This window comes from Salvelinus namaycush, chromosome 14 (genome assembly GCF_016432855.1).
Source record: "Salvelinus namaycush isolate Seneca chromosome 14, SaNama_1.0, whole genome shotgun sequence".
NCBI lineage: Eukaryota > Metazoa > Chordata > Actinopteri > Salmoniformes > Salmonidae > Salvelinus > Salvelinus namaycush.
The window spans coordinates 9,923,712-9,949,593 of record NC_052320.1 but is presented as its reverse complement, the minus strand read 5'-3'; the positions used below and the strand labels follow the sequence as shown (position 1 = coordinate 9,949,593).

Sequence of the window (25,882 nt, the reverse complement as noted above, 5' to 3'; positions counted from 1 at the left end):
AGACACACACTGGTCACATACATCAGTCTCATAGACACATCAGTCTCATAGACACATCAGTCTCATAGACACACACTGGTCACATACATCAGTCTCATAGACACATCATTCTCATAGACACACACTGGTCACATACATCAGTCTCATAGACACATCAGTCTCATAGACACATCAGTCTCATAGACACATCAGTCTCATAGACACACACTGATCACACACATCATTCTCATAGACACATCAGTCTCATAGACACATCAGTCTCATAGACACATCAGTCTCATAGACACATCAGTCTCATAGACACACACTGATCACATACATCAGTCTCATAGACACATCAGTCTCATAGACACATCAGTCTCATAGACACATCAGTCTCATAGACACACACTGATCATATACATCAGTCTCATAGACACATCAGTCTCATAGACACATCAGTCTCATAGACACATCAGTCTCATAGAAACATCAGTCTCATAGACACATCAGTCTCATAGACACATCAGTCTCATACACACACTGGTTAGACACATCAGTCTCATAGACACATCAGTCTCATAGACACATCAGTCTCATAGACACACACTGGTCACATACATCAGTCTCATAGACACATCAGTCTCATAGACACACACTGGTTAGACATATCATTCTCATAGACACATCAGTCTCATAGACACATCAGTCTCATAGACACACACTGATCACATACATCAGTCTCATAGACACATCAGTCTCATAGACACATCATTCTCATAGACACATTAGTCTCATAGACACATCAGTCTCATAGACACATCAGTCTCATAGACACATCAGTCTCATAGACACATCAGTCTCATAGACACACACTGATCACATACATCAGTCTCATAGACACATCAGTCTCATAGACACATCAGTCTCATAGACACACACTGATCACATACATCAGTCTCATAGACACATCATTCTCATAGACACACACTGGTCACATACATCAGTCTCATAGACACATCAGTCTCATAAACACATCAGTCTCATAGACACATCAGTCTCATAGACACATCAGTCTCATAAACACATCAGTCTCATAGACACATCAGTCTCATAGACACACACTGATCACACACATCATTCTCATAGACACATCAGTCTCATAGACACATCAGTCTCATAGACACATCAGTCTCATAGACACATCAGTCTCATAGACACATCAGTCTCATAGACACACACTGATCACATACATCAGTCTCATAGACACATCAGTCTCATAGACACATCAGTCTCATAGACACACACTGATCACATACATCAGTCTCATAGACACATCAGTCTCATAGACACATCAGTCTCATAGACACACACTGATCACATACATCAGTCTCATAGACACATCAGTCTCATAGACACATCAGTCTCATAGACACATCAGTCTCATAGACACATCAGTCTCATAGACACATCAGTCTCATACACACACTGGTTAGACACATCAGTCTCATAGACACATCAGTCTCATAGACACATCATTCTCATAGACACACACTGGTTAGACACATCAGTCTCATAGACACATCAGTCTCATAGACACATCATTCTCATAGACACACACTGGTTAGACACATCAGTCTCATAGACACATCAGTCTCATAGACACATCAGTCTCATAGACACATCAGTCTCATAGACACACACTGATCACAAACATCATTCTCATAGACATATCAGTCTCATAGACACATCATTCTCATAGACACACACTGGTCACATACATCAGTCTCATAGACACATCAGTCTCATAGACACATCAGTCTCATAGACACACACTGATCACACACATCATTCTCATAGAGATATCAGTCTCATAGACACATCATTCTCATAGACACACACTGGTCACATACATCAGTCTCATAGACACATCAGTCTCATAGACACATCAGTCTCATAGACACACACTGGTCACATACATCAGTCTCATAGACACATCAGTCTCATAGACACATCAGTCTCATAGACACATCAGTCTCATAGACACACACTGATCACACACATCATTCTCATAGACACATCAGTCTCATAGACACATCAGTCTCATAGACACATCAGTCTCATAGACACATCAGTCTCATAGACACACACTGATCACATACATCAGTCTCATAGACACATCAGTCTCATAGACACATCAGTCTCATAGACACACACTGATCACATACATCAGTCTCATAGACACATCAGTCTCATAGACACATCAGTCTCATAGACACATCAGTCTCATAGACACACACTGATCACATACATCAGTCTCATAGACACATCAGTCTCATAGACACATCAGTCTCATAGACACATCAGTCTCATAGAAACATCAGTCTCATAGACACATCAGTCTCATAGACACATCAGTCTCATACACACACTGGTTAGACACATCAGTCTCATAGACACATCAGTCTCATAGACACATCAGTCTCATAGACACACACTGGTCACATACATCAGTCTCATAGACACATCAGTCTCATAGACACACACTGGTTAGACATATCATTCTCATAGACACATCAGTCTCATAGACACATCAGTCTCATAGACACATCATTCTCATAGACACATCAGTCTCATAGACACATCAGTCTCATAGACACATCAGTCTCATAGACACATCAGTCTCATAGACACATCAGTCTCATAGACACACACTGATCACATACATCAGTCTCATAGACACATCAGTCTCATAGACACATCAGTCTCATAGACACACACTGATCACATACATCAGTCTCATAGACACATCAGTCTCATAGACACATCATTCTCATAGACACACACTGGTCACATACATCAGTCTCATAGACACATCAGTCTCATAAACACATCAGTCTCATAGACACATCAGTCTCATAGACACATCAGTCTCATAAACACATCAGTCTCATAGACACATCAGTCTCATAGACACACACTGATCACACACATCATTCTCATAGACACATCAGTCTCATAGACACATCAGTCTCATAGACACATCAGTCTCATAGACACATCAGTCTCATAGACACATCAGTCTCATAGACACACACTGATCACATACATCAGTCTCATAGACACATCAGTCTCATAGACACATCAGTCTCATAGACACACACTGATCACATACATCAGTCTCATAGACACATCAGTCTCATAGACACATCAGTCTCATAGACACATCAGTCTCATAGACACACACTGATCACATACATCAGTCTCATAGACACATCAGTCTCATAGACACATCAGTCTCATAGACACATCAGTCTCATAGACACATCAGTCTCATAGACACATCATTCTCATAGACACATCAGTCTCATAGACACATCAGTCTCATAGACACATCAGTCTCATAGACACATCAGTCTCATAGACACATCAGTCTCATAGACACACACTGGTCACATACATCAGTCTCATAGACACATCAGTCTCATAGACACACACTGGTTAGACATATCATTCTCATAGACACATCAGTCTCATAGACACATCAGTCTCATAGACACACACTGGTCACATACATCAGTCTCATAGACACATCAGTCTCATAGACACACACTGATCACACACATCATTCTCATAGACACATCAGTCTCATAGACACATCAGTCTCATAGACACATCAGTCTCATAGACACACACTGATCACACACATCATTCTCATAGACACATCATTCTCATAGACACATCAGTCTCATAGACACATCAGTCTCATAGACACATCAGTCTCATAGACACATCAGTCTCATAGACACATCAGTCTCATAGACACATCATTCTCATAGACACACACTGGTTAGACACATCAGTCTCATAGACACATCAGTCTCATAGACACATCAGTCTCATAGACACATCAGTCTCATAGACACACACTGATCACAAACATCATTCTCATAGACACATCAGTCTCATAGACACATCATTCTCATAGACACATCAGTCTCATAGACACACACTGATCACAAACATCATTCTCATAGACACATCAGTCTCATAGACACATCATTCTCATAGACACATCAGTCTCATAGACACATCAGTCTCATAGACACATCATTATCATAGACACATCAGTCTCATAGACACATCATTCTCATAGACACATCAGTCTCATAGACACATCAGTCTCATAGACACATCAGTCTCATAGACACATCAGTCTCATAGACACACACTGATCACACACATCATTCTCATAGACATATCAGTCTCATAGACACATCATTCTCATAGACACACACTGGTCACATACATCAGTCTCATAGACACATCAGTCTCATAGACACACACTGGTTAGACATATCATTCTCATAGACACATCAGTCTCATAGACACATCAGTCTCATAGACACATCATTCTCATAGACACACACTGGTTAGACACATCAGTCTCATAGACACATCAGTCTCATAGACACATCAGTCTCATCAGTCTCATAGACACATCAGTCTCATAGACACACACTGATCACACACATCATTCTCATAGACATATCAGTCTCATAGACACATCATTCTCATAGACACACACTGGTCACATACATCAGTCTCATAGACACATCAGTCTCATAGACACATCAGTCTCATAGACACACACTGGTCACATACATCAGTCTCATAGACACATCAGTCTCATAGACACATCAGTCTCATAGACACACACTGATCACACACATCATTCTCATAGACACATCAGTCTCATAGACACATCAGTCTCATAGACACATCAGTCTCATAGACACATCAGTCTCATAGACACACACTGATCACACACATCATTCTCATAGACACATCAGTCTCATAGACACATCATTCTCATAGACACATCAGTCTCATAGACACATCAGTCTCATAGACACATCAGTCTCATAGACACATCAGTCTCATAGACACACACTGATCACATACATCAGTCTCATAGACACATCAGTCTCATAGACACATCAGTCTCATAGACACACACTGATCACATACATCAGTCTCATAGACACATCAGTCTCATAGACACATCAGTCTCATAGACACATCAGTCTCATAGACACACACTGATCACATACATCAGTCTCATAGACACATCAGTCTCATAGACACATCAGTCTCATAGACACATCAGTCTCATAGACACATCAGTCTCATAGACACATCAGTCTCATACACACATCAGTCTCATAGACACATCAGTCTCATAGACACACACTGGTCACATACATCAGTCTCATAGACACATCAGTCTCATAGACACACACTGGTTAGACACATCAGTCTCATAGACACATCAGTCTCATAGACACACACTGGTTAGACATATCATTCTCATAGACACATCAGTCTCATAGACACATCAGTCACATAGACACACACTGGTCACATACATCAGTCTCATAGACACATCAGTCTCATACAACTAAACACAGCACACCAGGGTTAGAGAGAATTCCATTTCAATTCAATCTAGGATGGGAATACAAATATTTTTATTTATTTGGAATTTCAATTGAATTTCCTGAGTGGACCGATATGAAATGAAATGCACCCTGTGTGTTTGTGTTAGGGGTTAAGTGTTCTTACCTTGTTGCCTGTCCCTGTTGAAGACCTTGATGTCCTTCAGCTGTACACCGATGCCTGTCCTCAGATACACATATTCTGTAGCGTTGTCTTTGTTGCCTCTCTTGATGGAACCGTTGGCATGAGTCCTGGTCCAACACAACATACAAAACACTATCAGCCACTTTCAACAGGCTTGGAGGAAAAACAACAACATTTGTAGTAAATTAAACTTATGCAAAGGGGATACTGGATGAAGGCAACAATATCACATACAAGACTGTCAGTCAATTTAAATAGGCTTTGAGGAAAATGTAATCCCATTGCATACTGTAGTCCTTACTGTTCGTCTATGGTCAATGCTCCACATAGGAGCCAAGGTCTTCAGTCAAGTTAGTCAAACATACTACAGCAGTGCAGCAGGGAATATTAAGGGTTAAACAAGGAGGAGATGACAGGGATAGGACAGCAGGCAGCTCACCTGTCACTCCAGTAGATGAAGCCCTCGAAGACGGACACAGCGAACATGTCCATATTGTTATTGGCCAGAACCAGCTCTCTGTTTTCTCCATTCTCCAGATTGATACGCTCTATCCTATCAGTCCGCGCATCACACCAGTACAACCGCAGCTCCTACACACAAACAATAAGAACAACAATATCAAGCAGAAAAATATTCCGTTTTTTCGAAACAACAAGGTTGTAAAGAGGAGAAAAATCCTGGATATGTGTGAATCTGAAAGAAGGATTTGTAAATAATCTGAAATGTGGATTTTGCTAATAAAGTGATAAATATATTGTGTGTGTGTGTGTGTACTGTACCTTGTAGTCGATGGAGATTCCGTTGGGCCACATGATGCTGTCATTGACCAGGACAACTCTCTGAGAGCCGTCCAGACGGGCCCTCTCTATACGGGGGACCTGACCCCACTCTGTCCAGAATAGATACCTGCAGGGACACACAGACACAGACACACAGACACAGACACAGACACAGACACAGACACAGACACACAGACACAGACACAGACACAGACACAGACACAGACACAGACACACACACACACACACACACACACACACACACACACACACACACACACACACACACACTCATATGAGGTTGAAAGAAAGCAATCTATGTTATTTTTGCTCTGTATAGATTAAATATCACAATAAACACTTACTTACAATGTACCATCATATAACTAGCTACTGCTTGTAATTATTAATCAAAGTGCAAATATTGCTGGTTGCTGGACTAATAATACCCCATACCAGTCCCAGTAGCCAAGCCCCAGTCCCAGTAGTCAAGCCCCAATAGCCAAGCCCCAGTACCAGTAGTCAAGCCCCAATAGCCAAGCCCCAGTCCCAGTAGCCAAGCCCCAATCTGAGCCCCAATAGCCAAGCCCCAGCCCCTGTAGCCAATCCCCAGTAGACAATCCCCAGTCCCAGCCCCAATAGCCAAGCCTCAGTCCCAGTAGCCAAGCCCCAGTCCCAGTAGCCAAGACACAGTCCCAGCCCCAATAGCCAAGCCCTAGCCCCAGAAGCCAAACCCCAGCCCCAGCAGCCAAGCCCCAGCCCAAATAGCGAAGCCCCAGCTCCAATAGACAAGACCCAGTGGCCAAGCCTCAGTCCAAGCCCCAGTCCAAGCCCCAGTGGCCAAGCCCCAGCCCCAGCAGCCAAGCCCCAGTCCCAGCCCCAGCCATAGTAGCCAAGCCCTAGTAGCCAAGCTCCAGTGTCAGCCCTAGTCCCAGTAGACAAGCCCCAGTCCCAGCCCCCAGCCCCAAAAGCCAAGCCTCAGTCCCAGTAGCCAAGCCCCAGTCCGAGCCCAAATAACCAAGAACAGCCCCTGTAGCCATGCCGGAGTAGACAATCCCCAGTCCCAGCCCCCAGCCCCAACAGCCAAGCCTCAGTCCCAGTTGCCAAGCCCCAGTTCCAGTAGCCAAGCCCCAGTCCCAGCTCCAGTAGCCAAGCCCCAGTCCCAGTTCCAATAGCCAAGCCCCAGTCCCAGTAGCCAAGCCCCAGCCCCAATAGCCAAGCCCCAGTTGCCAAGCCTCAGTCCAAGCCCTAGCCCCAGCAGCCATGCCCCACTCCCATTACCCAAGCCCCAGTCCTAGACCTAGTAGTCAAGCCCTGGTAGCCAAACTCCAGTCTCAGCCCTAGTCCCATTAGACAAGCCCCAGTCCCAGCCCCAAACCCCAGTCCCAGCCTCAGTCCCAGTCCAAGTCCCAGTCCCAGTAGCCAAGCCTCAGTCCCTAGCCACTCACCCTCTTTCTGGGTGGACGGTGATGGCACGGGGCTTGTCCAGACCCTGGGAGATGACCACATAGCGGAATGAACCATTGAGTCTGGCCACCTCGATCACGTCAAAGCCCTGGTCTGTCCAGTAGATGTTACCTGACAGGAGAGGGACAGGAGGGGTCGGGGTCAGTGTGTGTGTGTGTGTGTGTGTGTGCATGATTCTGTATGGTCCATGCATGTGTGTATCCATGTGTGTGTGTGCGTGCGTGCTTCTGTATGGTCCATGTATGTGTGTATCCATGTGTGTGTGTGTGTGTGTGTGTGTGTGCGCCTGTGGTTGTTCTCTGACCTGCTATCCAGTCCACAGTGATGCCCTCCACCCTGCCGATGCCGTTGGTCACCACGTCTTCTCTCCAGGTCTGGTCTCTCTTAGCTCTGCTGATGGTGCTCAGGCCCATGTCCACCCAGTAGATAGTGTCATTGTCTACATGGCAGGACAGAGTGATGACGGTAAGTAACTGGACACAACAATCACTCAGGCAGGCACAGTGTAATAACAGTTCAGGTACACTTCACAGCACGGTTGGTGTGACTTGATCCTCAAACCAAACTCTTGTATTGCTGTTGGTGGGTCCGTAGCAGTACACTCACCAGCGTGGAAGTCGATGCCCACAGCCAGCGAGGTGCCAGACACGGGCACCAGGGCATCGGATTGATCAGACGGGTCCAGGGGGATTCCTCTAATGCCCTCATGTACTGAGTAGAGCAGGAAGGAGCCCATGCCTGGAGAGAGAACACATAACAGTTAATAACACTACTGTTAGAGTATACAGTGTATCCTGGGGTGTGTGTAGAACAATGTAGCTATATCTAGGAAGTACAGTAAGAATAGCCATGCACCTGTCACCTTTTAAATATTTTGAATCATTTTGCAATGTAATTTGTGGATTTGAATAAAGTATTTAAAATGTGTTGGTCTGTTACCCTCGCAGGACTGCCGCCCACTCTGGAGGCTGTAACCTGCGGTACACATACAGGCTCTGGTGCTAGGGGAGGTGGGCAGGCACAGCTGGGAACAGTCTCCATTCTTATTGCTACACAGGTTGATGCCTGGGACAACAGAGAATAAAAGACAGTTCAAAACAGCAAAACAATAATGACAAAACAGGACTTTTCAAAACCTGTCAGTCAAAAAGAAAAACCTTTCTTATTCATTCAGTTGCATAGTGTCATTCATTCATTAACTCATCTGAGTTGTACCTGTTAGGTTGGTAAGTGTGACATGGTCAGTGAAATCCTACCTGTACCGGTCTGCATGCTCAGTGTGACATGGTCAGTGATATCCTACCTGTACCGGTCTGCATGCTCAGTGTGACATGGTCAGTGATATCCTACCTGTACCAGTCTGCATGCTCAGTGTGACATGGTCAGTGATATTCTACCTGTACCAGTCTGCATGCTCAGTGTGACATGGTCAGTGATATCCTACCTGTACCGGTCTGCATGCTCAGTGTGACATGGTCAGTGATATCCTACCTGTACCGGTCTGCATGCTCAGTGTGACATGGTCAGTGATATCCTACCTGTACCGGTCTGCATGCTCAGTGTGACATGGTCAGTGATATCCTACCTGTACCAGTCTGCATGCTCAGTGTGACATGGTCAGTGATATCCTACCTGTACCAGTCTACATGCTCAGTGTGACATGGTCAGTGATATCCTACCTGTACCAGTCTGCATGCTCAGTGTGACATGGTCAGTGATATCCTACCTGTACCAGTCTGCATGCTCAGTGTGACATGGTCAGTGATATCCTACCTGTACCAGTCTGCATGCTCAGTGTGACATGGTCAGTGATATCCTACCTGTACCGGTCTGCATGCTCAGTGTGACATGGTCAGTGATATCCTACCTGTACCAGTCTGCATGCTCAGTGTGACATGGTCAGTGATATCCTACCTGTACCAGTCTGCATGCTCAGTGTGACATGGTCAGTGATATCCTACCTGTACCGGTCTGCATGCTCAGTGTGACATGGTCAGTGATATCCTACCTGTACCAGTCTGCATGCTCAGTGTGACATGGTCAGTGATATCCTACCTGTACCAGTCTACATGCTCAGTGTGACATGGTCAGTGATATCCTACCTGTACCAGTCTACATGCTCAGTGTGACATGGTCAGTGATATCCTACCTGTACCGGTCTGCATGCTCTCGTTGTAGATCTTCATGTGCGTCATGGGAGAAGTGTTGTTACGTAGCACCTTCCAGTTCCCCCCGTCACTCTTATCACAGGTCCCTATCTGGTCTGTCCCCTGGTCGGCCCACCACAGCTTGTCTCCTAAACACACACACACACACACACACACACACACACACACACACACACACACACACACACACACACACACACACACACACACACACACACACACACACACAAACACACACACACACACACACACACACACACACACACACACACACACACACACACACACACACACACACACACACACACACAATGGACATTCAGTTTATTACGAATTGGTGTTTTGGTGTTTTGTGTCAACCAGCCTCAAGCTCATGCTTCAAGAAAATGCTCTCTCTCATGTAATCAATGGACAATAAAGCTTTTTCAAATTGAACTGAACACACACTATCTCTCAAAGTCACAAAAGACAGGTATTTAAAGACACAATAGTGGGTTGACGGATAACACTAAAGCAGGACACAACAGTCTGTTTCTCCCTTACCCATGATGGCCAGAGCAGAGGCCTTGGTCAGCTTGCCCGGTTTGACCCCGTCCAGGACCTCCAGGCCTGAGCCATCCAGCTTACAGCGACTGATGGTGCCGTTCCCTGAGCTGACCCAGTACAGCTGCTCACTGTCGTAGTCTACAGACAGGCCTGGAGGGGACAGAAAGGTTACAGTTAGCACAACACGATCACAGTCAGAATCTCTCTCTCTTTCACACAGTCTGTCGTAGTCTATGGACAGGCCTGGAGGGGACAAAAAGGACAGACACACCACTACTGAACATGGTCAACTCTCTCTCTCTCTCTCCCTCTCTCTCTCTCTCTCTCCCTCTCCCTCTCCCTCTCCCTCTCCCTCTCCCTCTCAAATTTTCTGTCACTCTGGCCCTCACTTTCTTTCATACTCTCAGCATTGTTTCACACGACACTCACCTATAGGGCTCCTCTGATTGGTGAAGAGCGTCGTATGGTTACTGCCATCCATGTTGGCCACACTGATGTTGTCCCCATCGGTCCAGTACAGCTTTCTGGAGAAGGACACACACATGACATGTTACTATACATTAATCTTGGCTTGACTGTCACGTGACTGAAATCACAGTGACAACATCAACGTTCTTTTGCTGTCATTGTGTTATTCCAAACTCCATTCCCACTCCTCTAGTGTGTGTGTGTGTGTGTGTGTGTGTGTGTGTGTGTGTGTGTGTGTGTGTATGTGTGTGGTGTGTGGTGTGTGGTGTGTGGTGTGTGTGTGTGTGTGTGTGTGGTGTGTGGTGTGTGGTGTGGTGTGTGTGTGTGTGTGTGTGTGTGTGTGTGTGTGTGTGTGTATGTGTGTGTGTGTGTGTGTGGTGTGTGGTGTGTGGTGTGTGGTGTGTGGTGTGTGGTGTGTGGTGTGTGTGTGGTGTGTGTGTGTGTGTGTGTGTGTGTGTGTGTGTGTGTGTGTGGTGTGTGGTGTGTGTGTGTCCCACTAACCCCAGTACAGGGTGCAGGACCAGACAGTTGGGTTTATCAAGGCCCTGGATTACAGCGTTCTTAAAGGATCCGTCCAGTCTGGCCACGTTGATCTGTTTCTTATTGACATCATAGCTGGTCCAGAACAGGTTCCTAGACACCCAGTCTACTGCCAGACCATGGGCGTTGGGCAGGTCTGAAGAAACAAGCACACATACAGGCAATTTTAACTAAACCACTAACTACATTAAATAAACAAATTCCTTGATCTAAAATTTGCCCAGTGGATTCCAAAGCAGTATTTGTTTTCTTTCAAAGACTTCATCTGCTCTTTATTGAGCTTGCCAGGAACTTTGGAACTTATAGTCGTAAAGGTACAAAACTCACACGCCTGAAAGAAAAGAACCCGAATCTGATCCCAAGATAAAGTGGTCTTCCTACCAGCAGACACCACAGTCTCCACTCCGGTCCCGTTGATGAAGGCTCTCTTGATGGTCTGGGTTCGAACATCTGACCAGTAGATTCGGTTCTCCAGAGCGTCATAGTCCACCACAGTCACGTTGTCTATGTCTGGCACCGTGAAGGAGATGATGTAGTTATAGTAGGGGTTGTCTATGTCCACTCCCCTGATCTCTGTCTGACGGGCATACAGCAGGAACTGACGGGACTCTTGTAGGGGAGAGAATGGAAGAGACAAGGGATAAAGGGGAAGAGTTACCATCAACACATCACAAAGACAGTATTTCAACATATCCAAATGTTATGCAACAGCTGCTGGACTAAAATGGAGCTATTCTCATTAGGAAGACAATCATCTGATTGTGTGTCTAAATTACAGAAAATTACACACACATTCCACATTCAGACCCAGCTCAGACCCATTGGTCATCACCCAGCCCTCTGAGTATGTGTGTGTGTTGCTGTGTGTTCCTACCTTTGCAGGTGTGTTTGTCAGCCTGCAGCTTCATGAGGTGAGGACAGGCACAGGAGAAAGTCTGGTTGTAGCTGATCAGACACAGGTGAGAACAGGGGCTCTGCCCATCAGCGGTTGCACAAGGGTTAGGAGCTGAGGGGAAGAAGACATGTTAACCACTGTGATCAGCTCTCTCCTAGTGTTAACCACTGTGATCAGCTCTCTCCTAGTGTTAACCACTGTGATCAGCTCTCTCCTAGTGTTAACCACTGTAATCAGCTCTCTCCTAGCGTTAACCACTGTGATCAGCTCTCTCCTAGTGTTAACCACTGTGATCAGCTCTCTCCTAGTGTTAACCACTGTGATCAGCTCTCTCCTTGTGTTAACCACTGTGAGCAGCTCTCTCCTAGCGTTAACCACTGTGATCAGCTCTCTCCTAGTGTTAACCACTGTGAGCAGCTCTCTCCTAGCGTTAACCACTGTGATCAGCTCTCTCCTAGCGGTAACCACTGTGAGCAGCTCTCTCCTAGCGTTAACCACTGTGATCAGCTCTCTCCTAGTGTTAACCACTGTGATCAGCTCTCTCCTTGTGTTAACCACTGTGAGCAGCTCTCTCCTAGCGTTAACCACTGTGATCAGCTCTCTCCTAGTGTTAACCACTGTGAGCAGCTCTCTCCTAGCGTTAACCACTGTGATCAGCTCTCTCCTAGCGGTAACCACTGTGAGCAGCTCTCTCCTAGCGTTAACCACTGTGATCAGCTCTCTCCTAGTGTTAACCACTGTGATCAGCTCTCTCCTAGCGTTAACCACTGTGATCAGCTCTCTCCTAGTGTTAACCACTGTGATCAGCTCTCTCCTTGTGTTAACCACTGTGAGCAGCTCTCTCCTAGTGTTAACCACTGTGATCAGCTCTATCCTAGTGTTAACCACTGTGATCAGCTCTCTCCTAGCGTTAACCACTGTGATCAGCTCTCTCCTAGTGTTAACCACTGTGATCAGCTCTCTCCTAGTGTTAACCACTGTGATCAGCTCTCTCCTAGTGTTAACCACTGTGAGCAGCTCTCTCCTTGTGTTAACCACTGTGAGCAGCTCTCTCCTAGTGTTAACCACTGTGATCCGCTCTCTCCTTGTGTTAACCACTGTGAGCAGCTCTCTCCTTGTGTTAACCACTGTGAGCAGCTCTCTCCTAGTGTTAACCACTGTGATCAGCTCTCTCCTTGTGTTAACCACTGTGAGCAGCTCTCTCCTTGTGTTAACCACTGTGAGCAGCTCTCTCCTAGTGTTAACCACTGTGATCAGCTCTCTCCTTGTGTTAACCACTGTGAGCAGCTCTCTCCTTGTGTTAACCACTGTGATCAGCTCTCTCCTAGTGTTAACCACTGTGATCAGCTCTTTCCTAGTGTTAACCACTGTGATCAGCTCTCTCCTTGTGTTAACCACTGTGATCAGCTCTCTCCTAGCGTTAACCACTGTGATCAGCTCTCTCCTAGTGTTAACCACTGTGATCAGCTTTAATAATTGCCTGGGTAAAGTGCTTTGTCCACTCATCTCTGCTCTCCTGCGCCTGACTTCCATGCACCAGCTACACCCACCCATTGACAGCATATGATACAGTATCTGAGTGAGACTGATTAACAAGATAAATGGGGGCCCCCCGGCCGGTAATTCAACCATGATAACAAGTTTAAAAATCTGGTCGCTAAACTAACTTAGCAATCTCAATAATGTTAGCTGACATGGACTAATTGACTATCAGTCACTGACATAACAAGAGAAAAACTGCTGATGCACAACCAGATTTTGAAATGGCCCCTTGTGTATTCTACTATTGAGTCTAAAAAGTCAAATACTGCAGTGTGTGGCCTTTATTATCCACAGTATGTGGCCTTTATTATCCACAGTGTGTGGTCTTTATTATCCACAGTGTGTGGTCTTTATTATCCACAGTGTTTGGGCTTTATTATCCACAGTGTGTGGTCTTTATTATCCACAGTGTTTGGGCTTTATTATCCACAGTGTTTGGGCTTTATTATCCACAGTGTTTGGGCTTTATTATCCACAGTGTTTGGGCTTTATTATCCACAGTGTGTGGCCTTTATTATCCACAGTGTTTGGGCTTTATTATCCACAGTGTTTGGGCTTTATTATCCACAGTGTGTGGTCTTTATTATCCACAGTGTTTGGGCTTTATTATCCACAGTGTTTGGGCTTTATTATCCACAGTGTGTGGCCTTTATTATCCACAGTGTTTGGGCTTTATTATCCACAGTGTTTGGGCTTTATTATCCACAGTGTTTGGGCTTTATTATCCACAGTGTTTGGGCTTTATTATCCACAGTGTTGGGGCTTTATTATCCACAGTGTGTGGCCTTTATTATCCACAGTGTGTGGCCTTTATTATCCACAGTGTTTGGGCTTTATTATCCACAGTGTTTGGGCTTTATTATCCACAGTGTGTGGCCTTTATTATCCACAGTGTGTGGCCTTTATTATCCACAGTGTGTGGCCTTTATTATCCACAGTGTTTGGGCTTTATTATCCACAGTGTTTGGGCTTTATTATCCACAGTGTGTGGGCTTTATTATCCACAGTGTTTGGGCTTTATTATCCACAGTGTTTGGGCTTTATTATCCACAGTGTGTGGCCTTTATTATCCACAGTGTGTGGCCTTTATTGTCCACAGTGTGTGGCCTTTATTGTCCACAGTGTGTGGCCTTTATTATCCACAGTGTGTGTGATTCACAGGATCATGTAGGTAACACAACACATGGGACAACAGTGAAAGGTCAGCTGTCTGAGGGGAGTTGAGTGTTTGGATTCAGCAGGTCTGGAGTGTAGTGCACCACTCTGCAGTTCTGCCCTTTCCTCCATCACTGCACCAAAGTGTGTGTCACAGGCCAGTTAGCAGTAAGAGGCAGCCGTGAAGTGTGAGGTTGCTTGTGTGTGTCGGCGTGCATGCGTGCGTGTGTACAGTGTCTTCATAATGTATTCACATCCCTTGACTTTTCGCACATTTTGTTACACAGCCTGAATTTAAAATGTATTAAATTGAGATGTTTTGCCACTTGCCTACACACAATACCCCATAATGTCAAAGTGAAATTATGTTTTCACACATTTTTACAAATGAATAGTCAATAAGTATTTAACTTGTTTGCTATGGCAAGTCTAAATGAGTTCAGGAGGACAATGTTCCTTAACAAAACGCTAGACAAACATTTTCAAATTTTGCCTTAGTTTCAAATAGATTTAAGTCAAAACTGTAACTCGGCCACTCGGGAACATTCACTGTCTTCTTGGTAAGCAACTCCAGAGTTGATTCTGTTTTTTTTATCCTAAAAAACTCCCTAGTCCTTGCCGATGACAAGCATACCCATAACATGAGGCAGCCACCACTATGCTTGAAAATATGGAGAGTGGTACTCAGTAATGTGTTGTATTGGATTTTCCGAAACATAATACTTTGTATTCAGGACAAAAAGTTAATTGTTTTGCCTAATGTTTTGCAGTATTACTTTAGTGCCTTTAGTGCCTGTATTCTTTACAGGCTTCCTTCTTTTTCTCTGTCAATTAGGTTAGTATTGTGGAGTAACTATAAAGTTATTGATCCATCCTCAGTTTTCTCACAGTCATTAAACTCTGTAACTGTTTTAAATTCACCATTGGCCTCATGGTGAAATCACTGAGTGGTTTCCTTCCTATCCGGCAACTGAGTTAGGAAGGACGCCTAGATATTTACAATGCAAAGTGTAATTAATAACTTGACCATGCTCAAGTTACCAATCTACCAATAGGTGCCCTTCTTTGCAAGGCATTGGAAAACCTCCATGGTCTTTGTGGTTTAATCTGCGTTTGAAATTCACTGCTCATCTGAGGGACCTTACAGATCATTGTATGTGTGGGGTACAGAGATGAGGGAGTCCATGCAACTTGTGACTTATGATCAACAATCAATTTAACAGAGCTTGAAGAATTTTGAAAATTATAATGAGCAAATGCTGCACAATCCAGGTGTGGAAAGCTCTTAAGAGACTTACCCATAACGACTCACAGCTGTAATCGCTACAGTGCTTCTACAAAATATGGACTCAGGAGTGTGAGTACTTACATAAATGAAATATTTCTGTATTTTCTTTTCTTAAATTAGCAAAAATGTCTAAAAACATGTTTTCACTCTCATTATGGGGTATTGTGTGTAGACAGATGAGAACATGTTGGAATCAGGCTGTAACAACAAAATGTGGAATAAGTCAAGGGGTATGAATCATTTCTGAAGGCTCTGTACGTATTTATGTAAGCATCCGTCCGTCCGTGTGACCTACCCTGGGGCTGTCTGGAGGGATGATACACCTGCAGGTCGAAGGGTTGTGTGTTGGTGCGTTGGACCACGGTTACGTTGTTGCCGGTCCACTTGTTAGCCTTGGCCAGGGTGTTGGTCCTCCAGTCTGTCCAGTACACCTCTCCTCCGTACATAGTGACAGCAAAAGGATGAGACAGGTACTCATGACCCCTCAGCACCTCGATCAGACCAGAGCCGTCATACAGAGCAGAGTAAATGGCATCAGACCTGGGGAGAGAGCATTTATGAGAGGAGGTGAGTGGGTGCGGGTGTGTGTGTGTGTGTGTGTGTGTGTGTGTGTGTGTGTGTGTGTGTGTGTGTGTGTGTGTGTGTGTGTGTGTGTGTGTGTGTGTCTGTCTGTCTGTGTGTGTCTGTGCGTGTGTGTGTGTGTGCGTGTGTGTGTGTGTGTGTGTGTGTGCGTGTGTGTGTGTGTGCGTATAGTAAGGAGAGCAACAGTACCTGGCATCGATCCATACAATGCGTCTCTCCATGTAGTCTACAGTCAGTCCGTTTGGCCAGCCACCGCTGCCAGTCTCTCTGTGGATAGTCCTCCTGGCCTCACCACTCATAGATGCTGCCTCTATCCTGGGCAAGCTGGCATCCCAGTCCGTCCAAAACAGAATACTAGACACAGACCAAAAAAAGAAAGAGAAACACACATTCAGGAATATTCAGCAGCATTACACTACCGGTCAAAAGTTTTTAGAACACCTACTCATTCAAGCGTTTTTCTTTATTTGTACTATTTTCTACATTGTACAATTTTGACTGATATTGTATGTCATACATACAGTATGAGACTGTGAAGAGGTACTACTATGCAATCACATTATGGCTCTTTGGTTCTATGGTTCCATGATATCTATTATATCTAAGAACACATTTTTATTTACAATGACAGCCTAGGAACAGTGGGTTAACTGCCTGTTCAGGGGCAGATTTGATCTAGCAACCTTTCAGTTACTGGCCCAACACTCTAACCACTAGGCTACCTGCCACTCCATGGTTCCATGGTATCTGTTCTTTTTTTAACGTAACCTTCATTTAACTAGGCAGGTCAGTTAAGAACAAATTCTTATTTACAATGACGGCCTAGGAACAGTGGGTTAACTGCCTTGTTCAGGGGCAGAACGACAGATGTGTTACCTTGTCAGCTCGGGGACTCAATCTAGCAACCTTTCAGTTACTGTCCCAACGCTCTAACCACTAGGCTACCTGCCACCGCACAGTTCCATGGTATCTGTTCTATGGTTCTATGGTATCTGTCCTATGGTTCTATAGTATCTGTTCAATGGTTCTATGGTATATGGTATATGTTCTATGGTTCTATGGTATTGGTTCTATGTTGTTTGTTCTACAGTATCTGTTCTATGGTATCTGTTCTATAGTTCTATAGTATCTGTTCTATGATATCTGTTCTATGGTTCTATGGTATCTGTTCTATGGTTCTATGGTATCTGTTCTATAGTTATATAGTATCTGTTCTATGTTTCGATAGTATATGTTATATGGTTCTATTTTTGGGCTCCAGAGTGGCGCAGTGGTCTAAGGCACCACATTTCAGTGCATGAGGTGTCATTACAGACCCTGGTTTGATTCCAGGCTGAATCACAACCAGTGATTGGGAGTCCTATAGGGCGCTGCACAATTGGCCCAGCACTGTCCCGGTTAATGTTTGGCCGGGGTAGGCTGTCATTGTAAATAAGAATTTGGTCTTAACTGACTTGCCTAGTTAAATAAAGGTTACATAAAATATGGTATCTATTCTATGGTTCCATGTTATCTACCCATCGCATGGGTCCAGTGTGATGGCCCTGGGGTGCTTCACCTACCCCAGCTAGGTGGTCCTCATGGTGCTATTGTCTACTCTTCACAGTTCTAAGGACAGGCTTCAATGAGGCAGAAGTCTGTATGTTGATGTGATTCTGACAGGTCAGATAGCTAGCACCAACGACAAGAAGCTGCCATGTGAGGAATCGTACGTGGCTCGTTTCAGCTTGTTGTATCTTTTTATTGATATCATGTCTTGTTTAGAGTTTTTTTTTTGACTGATGTCAAAATCTACACTTTACTGTTCTATACTAATCTACACTTTACTGTTCTACTGTAATCTACGCTTTACTGTTCTACTGTAATCTACGCTTTACTGTTCTATACTAATCTACACTTTACTGTTCTATACTAATCTACGCTTTACTGTTTTGTAATCTATAGTTTTGTTTCCTCACCCGTCTCTGGGGTCGAGGGCGATGGCCCGTGGGTGCTCCACCTCACCAGCCAGTAGGGTGGTCCTCATGGTTCCGTCCAGCTTGGCTACCTCTATCTGATCCAGGTTACTCTCCACCCAGTAGATGTTCCCTGCTATCCAGTCCACAGCCAGCCCTTCTGGAGTGGCCAGGCCATACTGGATCACCACCTCGAAACTGGTCAGAGCTGGAGGGGGTAGGAGGGGGGATGGAGGGGAGGAGAGAGGGGCAGGGTATGAAATGGGAGATAGAAGATGGCTGGGTTAGTGCCTTGCATGGGAAATTGTAGATTTGTTTGACACTCCAATCACCTACCTCAATACACAGAAGGAAAAAAACGATTTGATGAAATTTGAAGAAAATAACATGATTAGATAGCTCTTCATAATGGACATGACAGAAATGGTACCCAGTGAACCAAGCTGTATTAGAGCTTTATGCAATGGGGTAATATCTGCTGAAGTAATACAATATGTCTGTCTAGCTCATGTCAAAAGACAGCAGCTAGAGACTAACTCCATCTTGCAGCTCACATGTTTAACTGCAGCAAACCGCTGACAAACTGAGAGGACTGTTTAGAATTCCTTCTCTGTGGAATCCGAATCAGTCAGTTGGTCAGTGTAGGATTTCTAGTGGGGGGTTTCTAGTGTGGGGTTTCTAGTGGAGGGCTTCAAGTGTGGGGTTTCTAGTGGAGGGTTTCTAGTGGAGGGCTTCTAGTGGAGGGTTTCTAGTGGAGAGTTTCTAGTGGAGTGTTTCTAGTGGGGGGTTTCTAGTGGAGAGTTTCTAGTGGAGGGTTTCTAGTGGGGGGTTTCTAGTGGGGGGTTTCTAGTGGAGGGGTTCTAGTGGAGGGTTTCTAGTGGAGAGTTTCTATTGGGGGGTTTCTAGTGGAGGGTTTCTAGTGGAGGGTTTCTAGTGGAGGGTTTTTAGTGGAGGGTTTCTAATGGGGGGGTTTCTAATGGGGGGGTTTCTAGTGGGGGGTTTCTAGTGGAGAGTTTCTAGTGGAGGGTTTCTAGTGGAGGGTTTCTAGTGGGAGGTTTCTAGTGGGAGGTTTCTAGTGGAGAGTTTCAAGTGGGGGGTTTCTAGTGGAGGGTTTCTAGTGGAGGGTTTCTAGTGGAGGGTTTCTAGTGGGAGGTTTCTAGTGGAGGGTTTGTAGTGGAGGGTTTGTAGTGGAGAGTTTCTAGTGGGGGGTTTCTAGTGGAGGGTTTCTAGTGGAGGGTTTCTAGTGGAGGGTTTTTAGTGGAGGGTTTTTAGTGGAGGGTTTTTAGTGGGGGGTTTCTAGTGGAGGGTTTCTAGTGGAGGGTTTCTAGTGGGGGGTTTCTAGTGGGGAGTTTCTAGTGGAGAGTTTCTAGTGGGGGGTTTCTAGTGGAGAGTTTCTAGTGGAGAGTTTCTAGTGGAGGGTTTCTAGTGGGAGGTTTCTAGTGGGAGGTTTCTAGTGGAGGGTTTCTAGTGGAGGGTTTCTAGTGGAGGGTTTCTAGTGGAGGGTTTCTAGTGGAGGGTTTCTAGTGGAGGGTTTTTAGTGGAGGGTTTCTAATGGGGGGTTTCTAGTGGAGTGTTTCTAGTGGGGAGTTTCTAGTGGGGGGTTTCTAGTGGGGAGTTTCTAGTGGAGAGTTTCTAGTGGGGGGTTTCTAAGGGAGAGTTTCTAGTGGAGGGTTTCTAGTGGAGGGTTTCTAGTGGGGGGTTTCTAGTGGGGGGTTTCTAGTGGAGAGTTTCTAGTGGGGGGTTTCTAGTGGAGAGTTTCTAGTGGGGGGTTTCTAGTGGAGGGTTTCTAGTGGAGAGTTTCTAGTGTGGGGTTTCTAGTGTGGGGTTTCTAGTGTGGGGTTTCTAGTGGGGGGTTTCTAGTGGGGGGTTTCTAGTGGGGGGTTTCTAGTGGGGAGTTTCTAGTGGAGGGTTTCTAGTGGAGGGTTTCTAGTGTGGGGTTTCTAGTGGGGGGTTTCTAGTGGGGAGTTTCTAGTGGGGGGTTTCTAGTGGGGGGTTTCTAGTGGGGGGTTTCTAGTGGAGAGTTTCTAGTGTGGGGTTTCTAGTGGAGAGTTTCTAGTGTGGGGTTTCTAGTGGGGGGTTTCTAGTGGGGGGTTTCTAGTGGGGGGTTTCTAGTGGGGGGTTTCTAGTGGGGGGTTTCTAGTGGAGGGTTTCTAGTGGAGAGTTTCTAGTGTGGGGTTTCTAGTGTGGGGTTCCTAGTGGGGGGGTTTCTAGTGTGGGGTTCCTAGTGGGGGGGTTTCTAGTGGGGGGTTTCTAGTGGAGAGTTTCTAGTGTGGGGTTTCTAGTGTGGGGTTTCTAGTGTGGGGTTTCTAGTGGAGAGTTTCAAGTGGGGGGTTTCTAGTGGAGAGTTTCTAGTGGAGGGTTTCTAGTGGAGAGTTTCTAGTGGAGGGTTTCTAGTGGAGGTTTCTAGTGAAGGGTTTTTAGTGGAGGGTTTCTAATGGGGGGTTTCTAGTGGAGTGTTTCTAGTGGGGGGTTTCTAGTGGAGAGTTTCTAGTGGGGGGTTTCTAGTGGACAGTTTCTAGTGGAGAGTTTCTAGTGGAGGGTTTCTAGTGGAGAGTTTCTAGAGGGGGTTTCTAGTGGAGAGTTTCTAGTGGGGGGTTTCTAGTGGGGAGTTTCTAGTGGAGGGTTTCTAGTGGGGGGTTTCTAGTGGGGGGTTTCTAGTGGGGGGTTTCTAGTGGAGGGTTTCTAGTGGAGGGTTTCTAGTGGAGGGTTTCTAGTGTGGGGTTTCTAGTGGGGGGTTTCTAGTGGAGAGTTTCTAGTGGGGGGTTTCTAGTGGAGGGTTTCTAGTGGAGAGTTTCTAGTGTGGGGTTTCTAGTGTGGGGTTTCTAGTGTGGGGTTTCTAGTGGAGGGTTTCTAGTGGAGGGTTTCTAGTGGGGGGTTTCTAGTGTGGGGTTTCTAGTGGAGAGTTTCTAGTGTGGGGTTTCTAGTGGGGGGTTTCTAGTGTGGGGTTCCTAGTGGGGGGGTTTCTAGTGGGGGGTTTCAAGTGGAGGGTTTCTAGTGGAGAGTTTCTAGTGTGGGGTTTCTAGTGGGGGGTTTCTAGTGTGGGGTTCCTAGTGGGGGGGTTTCTAGTGGTGGGGTTTCTAGTGGGGGGTTTCAAGTGGGGAGTTTCTAGTGGAGAGTTTCTAGTGGGGGGTTTCTAGTGTGGGGTTCCTAGTGTGGGGTTCCTAGTGGGGGGGTTTCTAGTGTGGGGTTTCTAGTGGAGGGTTTCTAGTGGAGGGTTTCTAGTGGGAGGTTTCTAGTGGAGAGTTTCTAGTGGAGGGTTTCAAGTGGGGGGTTTCTAGTGGAGGGTTTCTAGTGGAGGGTTTCTAGTGGAGGGTTTCTAGTGGGAGGTTTCTAGTGGAGGGTTTCTAGTGGAGGGTTTCTAGTGGAGGGTTTCTAGTGGAGGGTTTCTAGTGGAGAGTTTCTAGTGTGGGGTTTCAAGTGGAGGGTTTCTAGTGGAGAGTTCCTAGTGGGGGGGTTTCTAGTGGGGGGGTTTCTAGTGGAGGGTTTCTAGTGGAGGGTTTCTAGTGGGAGGTTTCTAGTGGAGAGTTTCTAGTGGAGGGTTTCAAGTGGGGGGTTTCTAGTGGAGGGTTTCTAGTGGAGGGTTTCTAGTGGGAGGTTTCTAGTGGAGGGTTTCTAGTGGAGGGTTTCTAGTGGAGAGTTTCTAGTGTGGGTTTTCTAGTGGAGGGTTTCTAGTGGAGAGTTTCTAGTGTGGGGTTTCTAGTGTGGGGTTTCTAGTGTGGGGTTCCTAGTGGGGGGGTTTCTAGTGTGGGGTTCCTAGTGGTGGAGTTTCTAGTGGGGGGTTTCAAGTGGGGAGTTTCTAGTGGAGAGTTTCTAGTGGGGGGTTTCTAGTGTGGGGTTTCTAGTGTGGGGTTCCTAGTGTGGGGTTCCTAGTGTGGGGTTCCTAGTGGAGGGTTTCTAGTGGGAGGTTTCTAGTGGAGAGTTTCTAGTGGAGGGTTTCAAGTGGGGGGTTTCTAGTGGAGGGTTTCTAGTGGGAGGTTTCTAGTGGAGGGTTTCTAGTGGAGGGTTTCTAGTGGAGGGTTTCTAGTGGGAGGTTTCTAGTGGAGGGTTTCTAGTGGAGGGTTTCTAGTGGAGGGTTTCTAGTGGAGGGTTTCTAGTGGAGAGTTTCTAGTGTGGGGTTTCAAGTGGAGGGTTTCTAGTGGAGAGTTCCTAGTGGGGGGGTTTCTAGTGGGGGGGTTTCTAGTGGAGGGTTTCTAGTGGAGGGTTTCTAGTGGGAGGTTTCTAGTGGAGAGTTTCTAGTGGAGGGTTTCAAGTGGGGGGTTTCTAGTGGAGGGTTTCTAGTGGAGGGTTTCTAGTGGGAGGTTTCTAGTGGAGGGTTTCTAGTGGAGGGTTTCTAGTGGAGAGTTTCTAGTGTGGGTTTTCTAGTGGAGGGTTTCTAGTGGAGAGTTTCTAGTGTGGGGTTTCTAGTGTGGGGTTTCTAGTGTGGGGTTCCTAGTGGGGGGGTTTCTAGTGTGGGGTTCCTAGTGGTGGAGTTTCTAGTGGGGGGTTTCAAGTGGGGAGTTTCTAGTGGAGAGTTTCTAGTGGGGGGTTTCTAGTGTGGGGTTTCTAGTGTGGGGTTCCTAGTGTGGGGTTCCTAGTGTGGGGTTCCTAGTGGAGGGTTTCTAGTGGGAGGTTTCTAGTGGAGAGTTTCTAGTGGAGGGTTTCAAGTGGGGGGTTTCTAGTGGAGGGTTTCTAGTGGGAGGTTTCTAGTGGAGGGTTTCTAGTGGAGGGTTTCTAGTGGAGGGTTTCTAGTGGAGGGTTTCTAGTGGAGGGTTTTTAGTGGAGGGTTTCTAATGGGGGGTTTCTAGTGGAGTGTTTCTAGTGGGGGGTTTCTAGTGGAGAGTTTCTAGTGGGGGGTTTCTAGTGGGGAGTTTCTAGTGGAGGGTTTCTAGTGGGGGGTTTCTAGTGGGGAGTTTCTAGTGGAGGGTTTCTAGTGGAGGGTTTCTAGTGGGGGGTTTCTAGTGGGGGGTTTCTAGTGGAGAGTTTCTAGTGTGGGGTTTCTATTGGGGGGTTTCTAGTGGAGGGTTTCTAGTGGAGAGTTTCTAGTGTGGGGTTTCTAGTGGGGGGTTTCTAGTGTGGGGTTCCTAGTGGGGGGGTTTCTAGTGTGGGGTTCCTAGTGGGGGGGTTTCTAGTGGGGGGTTTCTAGTGGAGGGCTTCTAGTGGAGAGTTTCTAGTGGAGAGTTTCTAGTGTGTGGTTTCTAGTGGAGGGTTTCTAGTGGGAGGTTTCTAGTGGAGAGTTTCTAGTGAAGGGTTTCTAGTGGAGAGTTTCTAGTGGAGAGTTTCTAGTGGGGGGTTTCTAGTGGGGAGTTTCTAGTGGAGAGTTTCTAGTGGGGGGTTTCTAGTGGAGAGTTTCTAGTGGAGGGTTTCTAGTGGGGGGGTTCTAGTGGGGGGGTTCTAGTGGAGGGTTTCTAGTGTGGGGTTTCTAGTGGAGGGTTTCTAGTGGGGGGTTTCTAGTGGGGGGTTTCTAGTGGAGGGTTTCTAGTGGAGGGTTTCTAGTGGAGAGTTTCTAGTGTGGGGTTTCTAGTGTGGGGTTTCTAGTGTGGGGTTTCTAGTGGAGGGTTTCTAGTGGAGGGTTTCTAGTGGAGGGTTTCTAGTGTGGGGTTTCTAGTGTGGGGTTTCTAGTGGAGGGTTTCTAGTGGGGGGTTTCTAGTGGAGAGTTTCTAGTATGGGGTTTCTAGTGTGGGGTTTCTAGTGTGGGGTTTCTAGTGGAGGGTTTCTAGTGGAGCGTTTCTAGTGTGGGGTTTCTAGTGGGGGGTTTCTAGTGTGGAGTTCCTAGTGGGGGGGTTCCTAGTGGGGGGTTTCTAGTGGAGGGTTTCTAGTGTGGGGTTTCTAGTGGGGGGTTTCTAGTGTGGGGTTCCTAGTGGGGGGTTTCTAGTGGGGGGGTTTCTAGTGGTGGGGTTCCTAGTGGTGGGGTTCCTAGTGGTGGGGTTTCTAGTGGGGGTTTCAAGTGGAGGGTTTCTAGTGGGGGGTTTTCTAGTGGAGAGTTTCTAGTGGAGGGTTTCTAGTGGAGAGTTTCTAGTGTGGGGTTTCTAGTGGGGGTTTCTAGTGTGGGGTTCCTAGTGGGGGGGTTTCTAGTGTGGGGTTCCTAGGGGGGGGGTTTTCTAGTGGGGGTTTCTAGTGGAGGGCTTCTAGTGGAGAGTTTCTAGTGGAGAGTTTCTAGTGTGTGGTTTCTAGTGTGGGTTTCTAGTGGAGAGTTTCTAGTGGGGGGTTTCTAGTGGGGGGTTTCTAGTGGAAAGTTTCTAGTGGAGAGTTTCTAGTGGAGAGTTTCTAGTGAAGGGTTTCTAGTGGAGAGTTTCTAGTGGAGAGTTTCTAGTGGGGGTTTCTAGTGGGGGTTTCTAGTGGAGAGTTTCTAGGAACTCACACTAGAAACCCCACACTAGAAACCCCACACTAAAACGCTCCACTAGAACCCCTCCACTAGAAACCCCACACTAGAAACCCCACACTAGAAACCCCACACTAGAACACCCCACACTAGAAACTCTCCTAGAAACCCCCCACTAGAAACCCTCCATAGAAAACCCCACACTAGAAACCCCACACTAGAAACCCTCCACTAGAAACCCCACACTAGAAACCCCACACTAGAAACCCCACACTAGAAACTCCTCACTAGAAACCCTCCACTAGAAACCCTCCACTAGAAACCCCCCACTAGAAACCCCCACTAGAAACCCTCCACTAGAAACCCCACACTAGAAACCCTCCACTAGAACCCCCCCACTAGAACCCCCCCACTAGAACCCCTCCACTAGAAACTCTCCACTAGAAACCCCCCACTAGAAACTCTCCACTAGAAACTCCCCACTAGAAACCCCCCACTAGAAACTCTCCACTGAAACTCTCCACTAGAAACTCCACTAGAAACTCTCCACTAGACACTTCCAATGAAACATCT

General features: G+C 46.2%; 1 protein-coding gene across 1 annotated transcript in view; it reads right to left on the bottom strand.

Annotated features, from left to right (window-relative positions):
• LOC120059599 (low-density lipoprotein receptor-related protein 1-like) overlaps positions 1–25,882 on the bottom strand; it is a 215,596-nt gene that overhangs the window by 75,207 nt on the left and 114,507 nt on the right. The window contains exons 26-41 of the mRNA XM_039008729.1: positions 19,012–19,216; positions 17,243–17,407; positions 16,767–17,011; positions 12,466–12,597; positions 11,973–12,200; positions 11,553–11,727; positions 11,013–11,107; positions 10,581–10,733; positions 10,025–10,165; positions 8,809–8,934; positions 8,476–8,607; positions 8,174–8,308; positions 7,851–7,980; positions 6,403–6,529; positions 6,062–6,213; positions 5,605–5,729 (exon numbers count right to left, since the gene is read on the bottom strand). Of these exons, the coding sequence (XP_038864657.1) occupies positions 5,605–5,729; positions 6,062–6,213; positions 6,403–6,529; positions 7,851–7,980; positions 8,174–8,308; positions 8,476–8,607; positions 8,809–8,934; positions 10,025–10,165; positions 10,581–10,733; positions 11,013–11,107; positions 11,553–11,727; positions 11,973–12,200; positions 12,466–12,597; positions 16,767–17,011; positions 17,243–17,407; positions 19,012–19,216 (2,466 nt within the window). The remainder of the gene's footprint in view (positions 1–5,604; positions 5,730–6,061; positions 6,214–6,402; positions 6,530–7,850; positions 7,981–8,173; positions 8,309–8,475; positions 8,608–8,808; positions 8,935–10,024; positions 10,166–10,580; positions 10,734–11,012; positions 11,108–11,552; positions 11,728–11,972; positions 12,201–12,465; positions 12,598–16,766; positions 17,012–17,242; positions 17,408–19,011; positions 19,217–25,882) is intronic.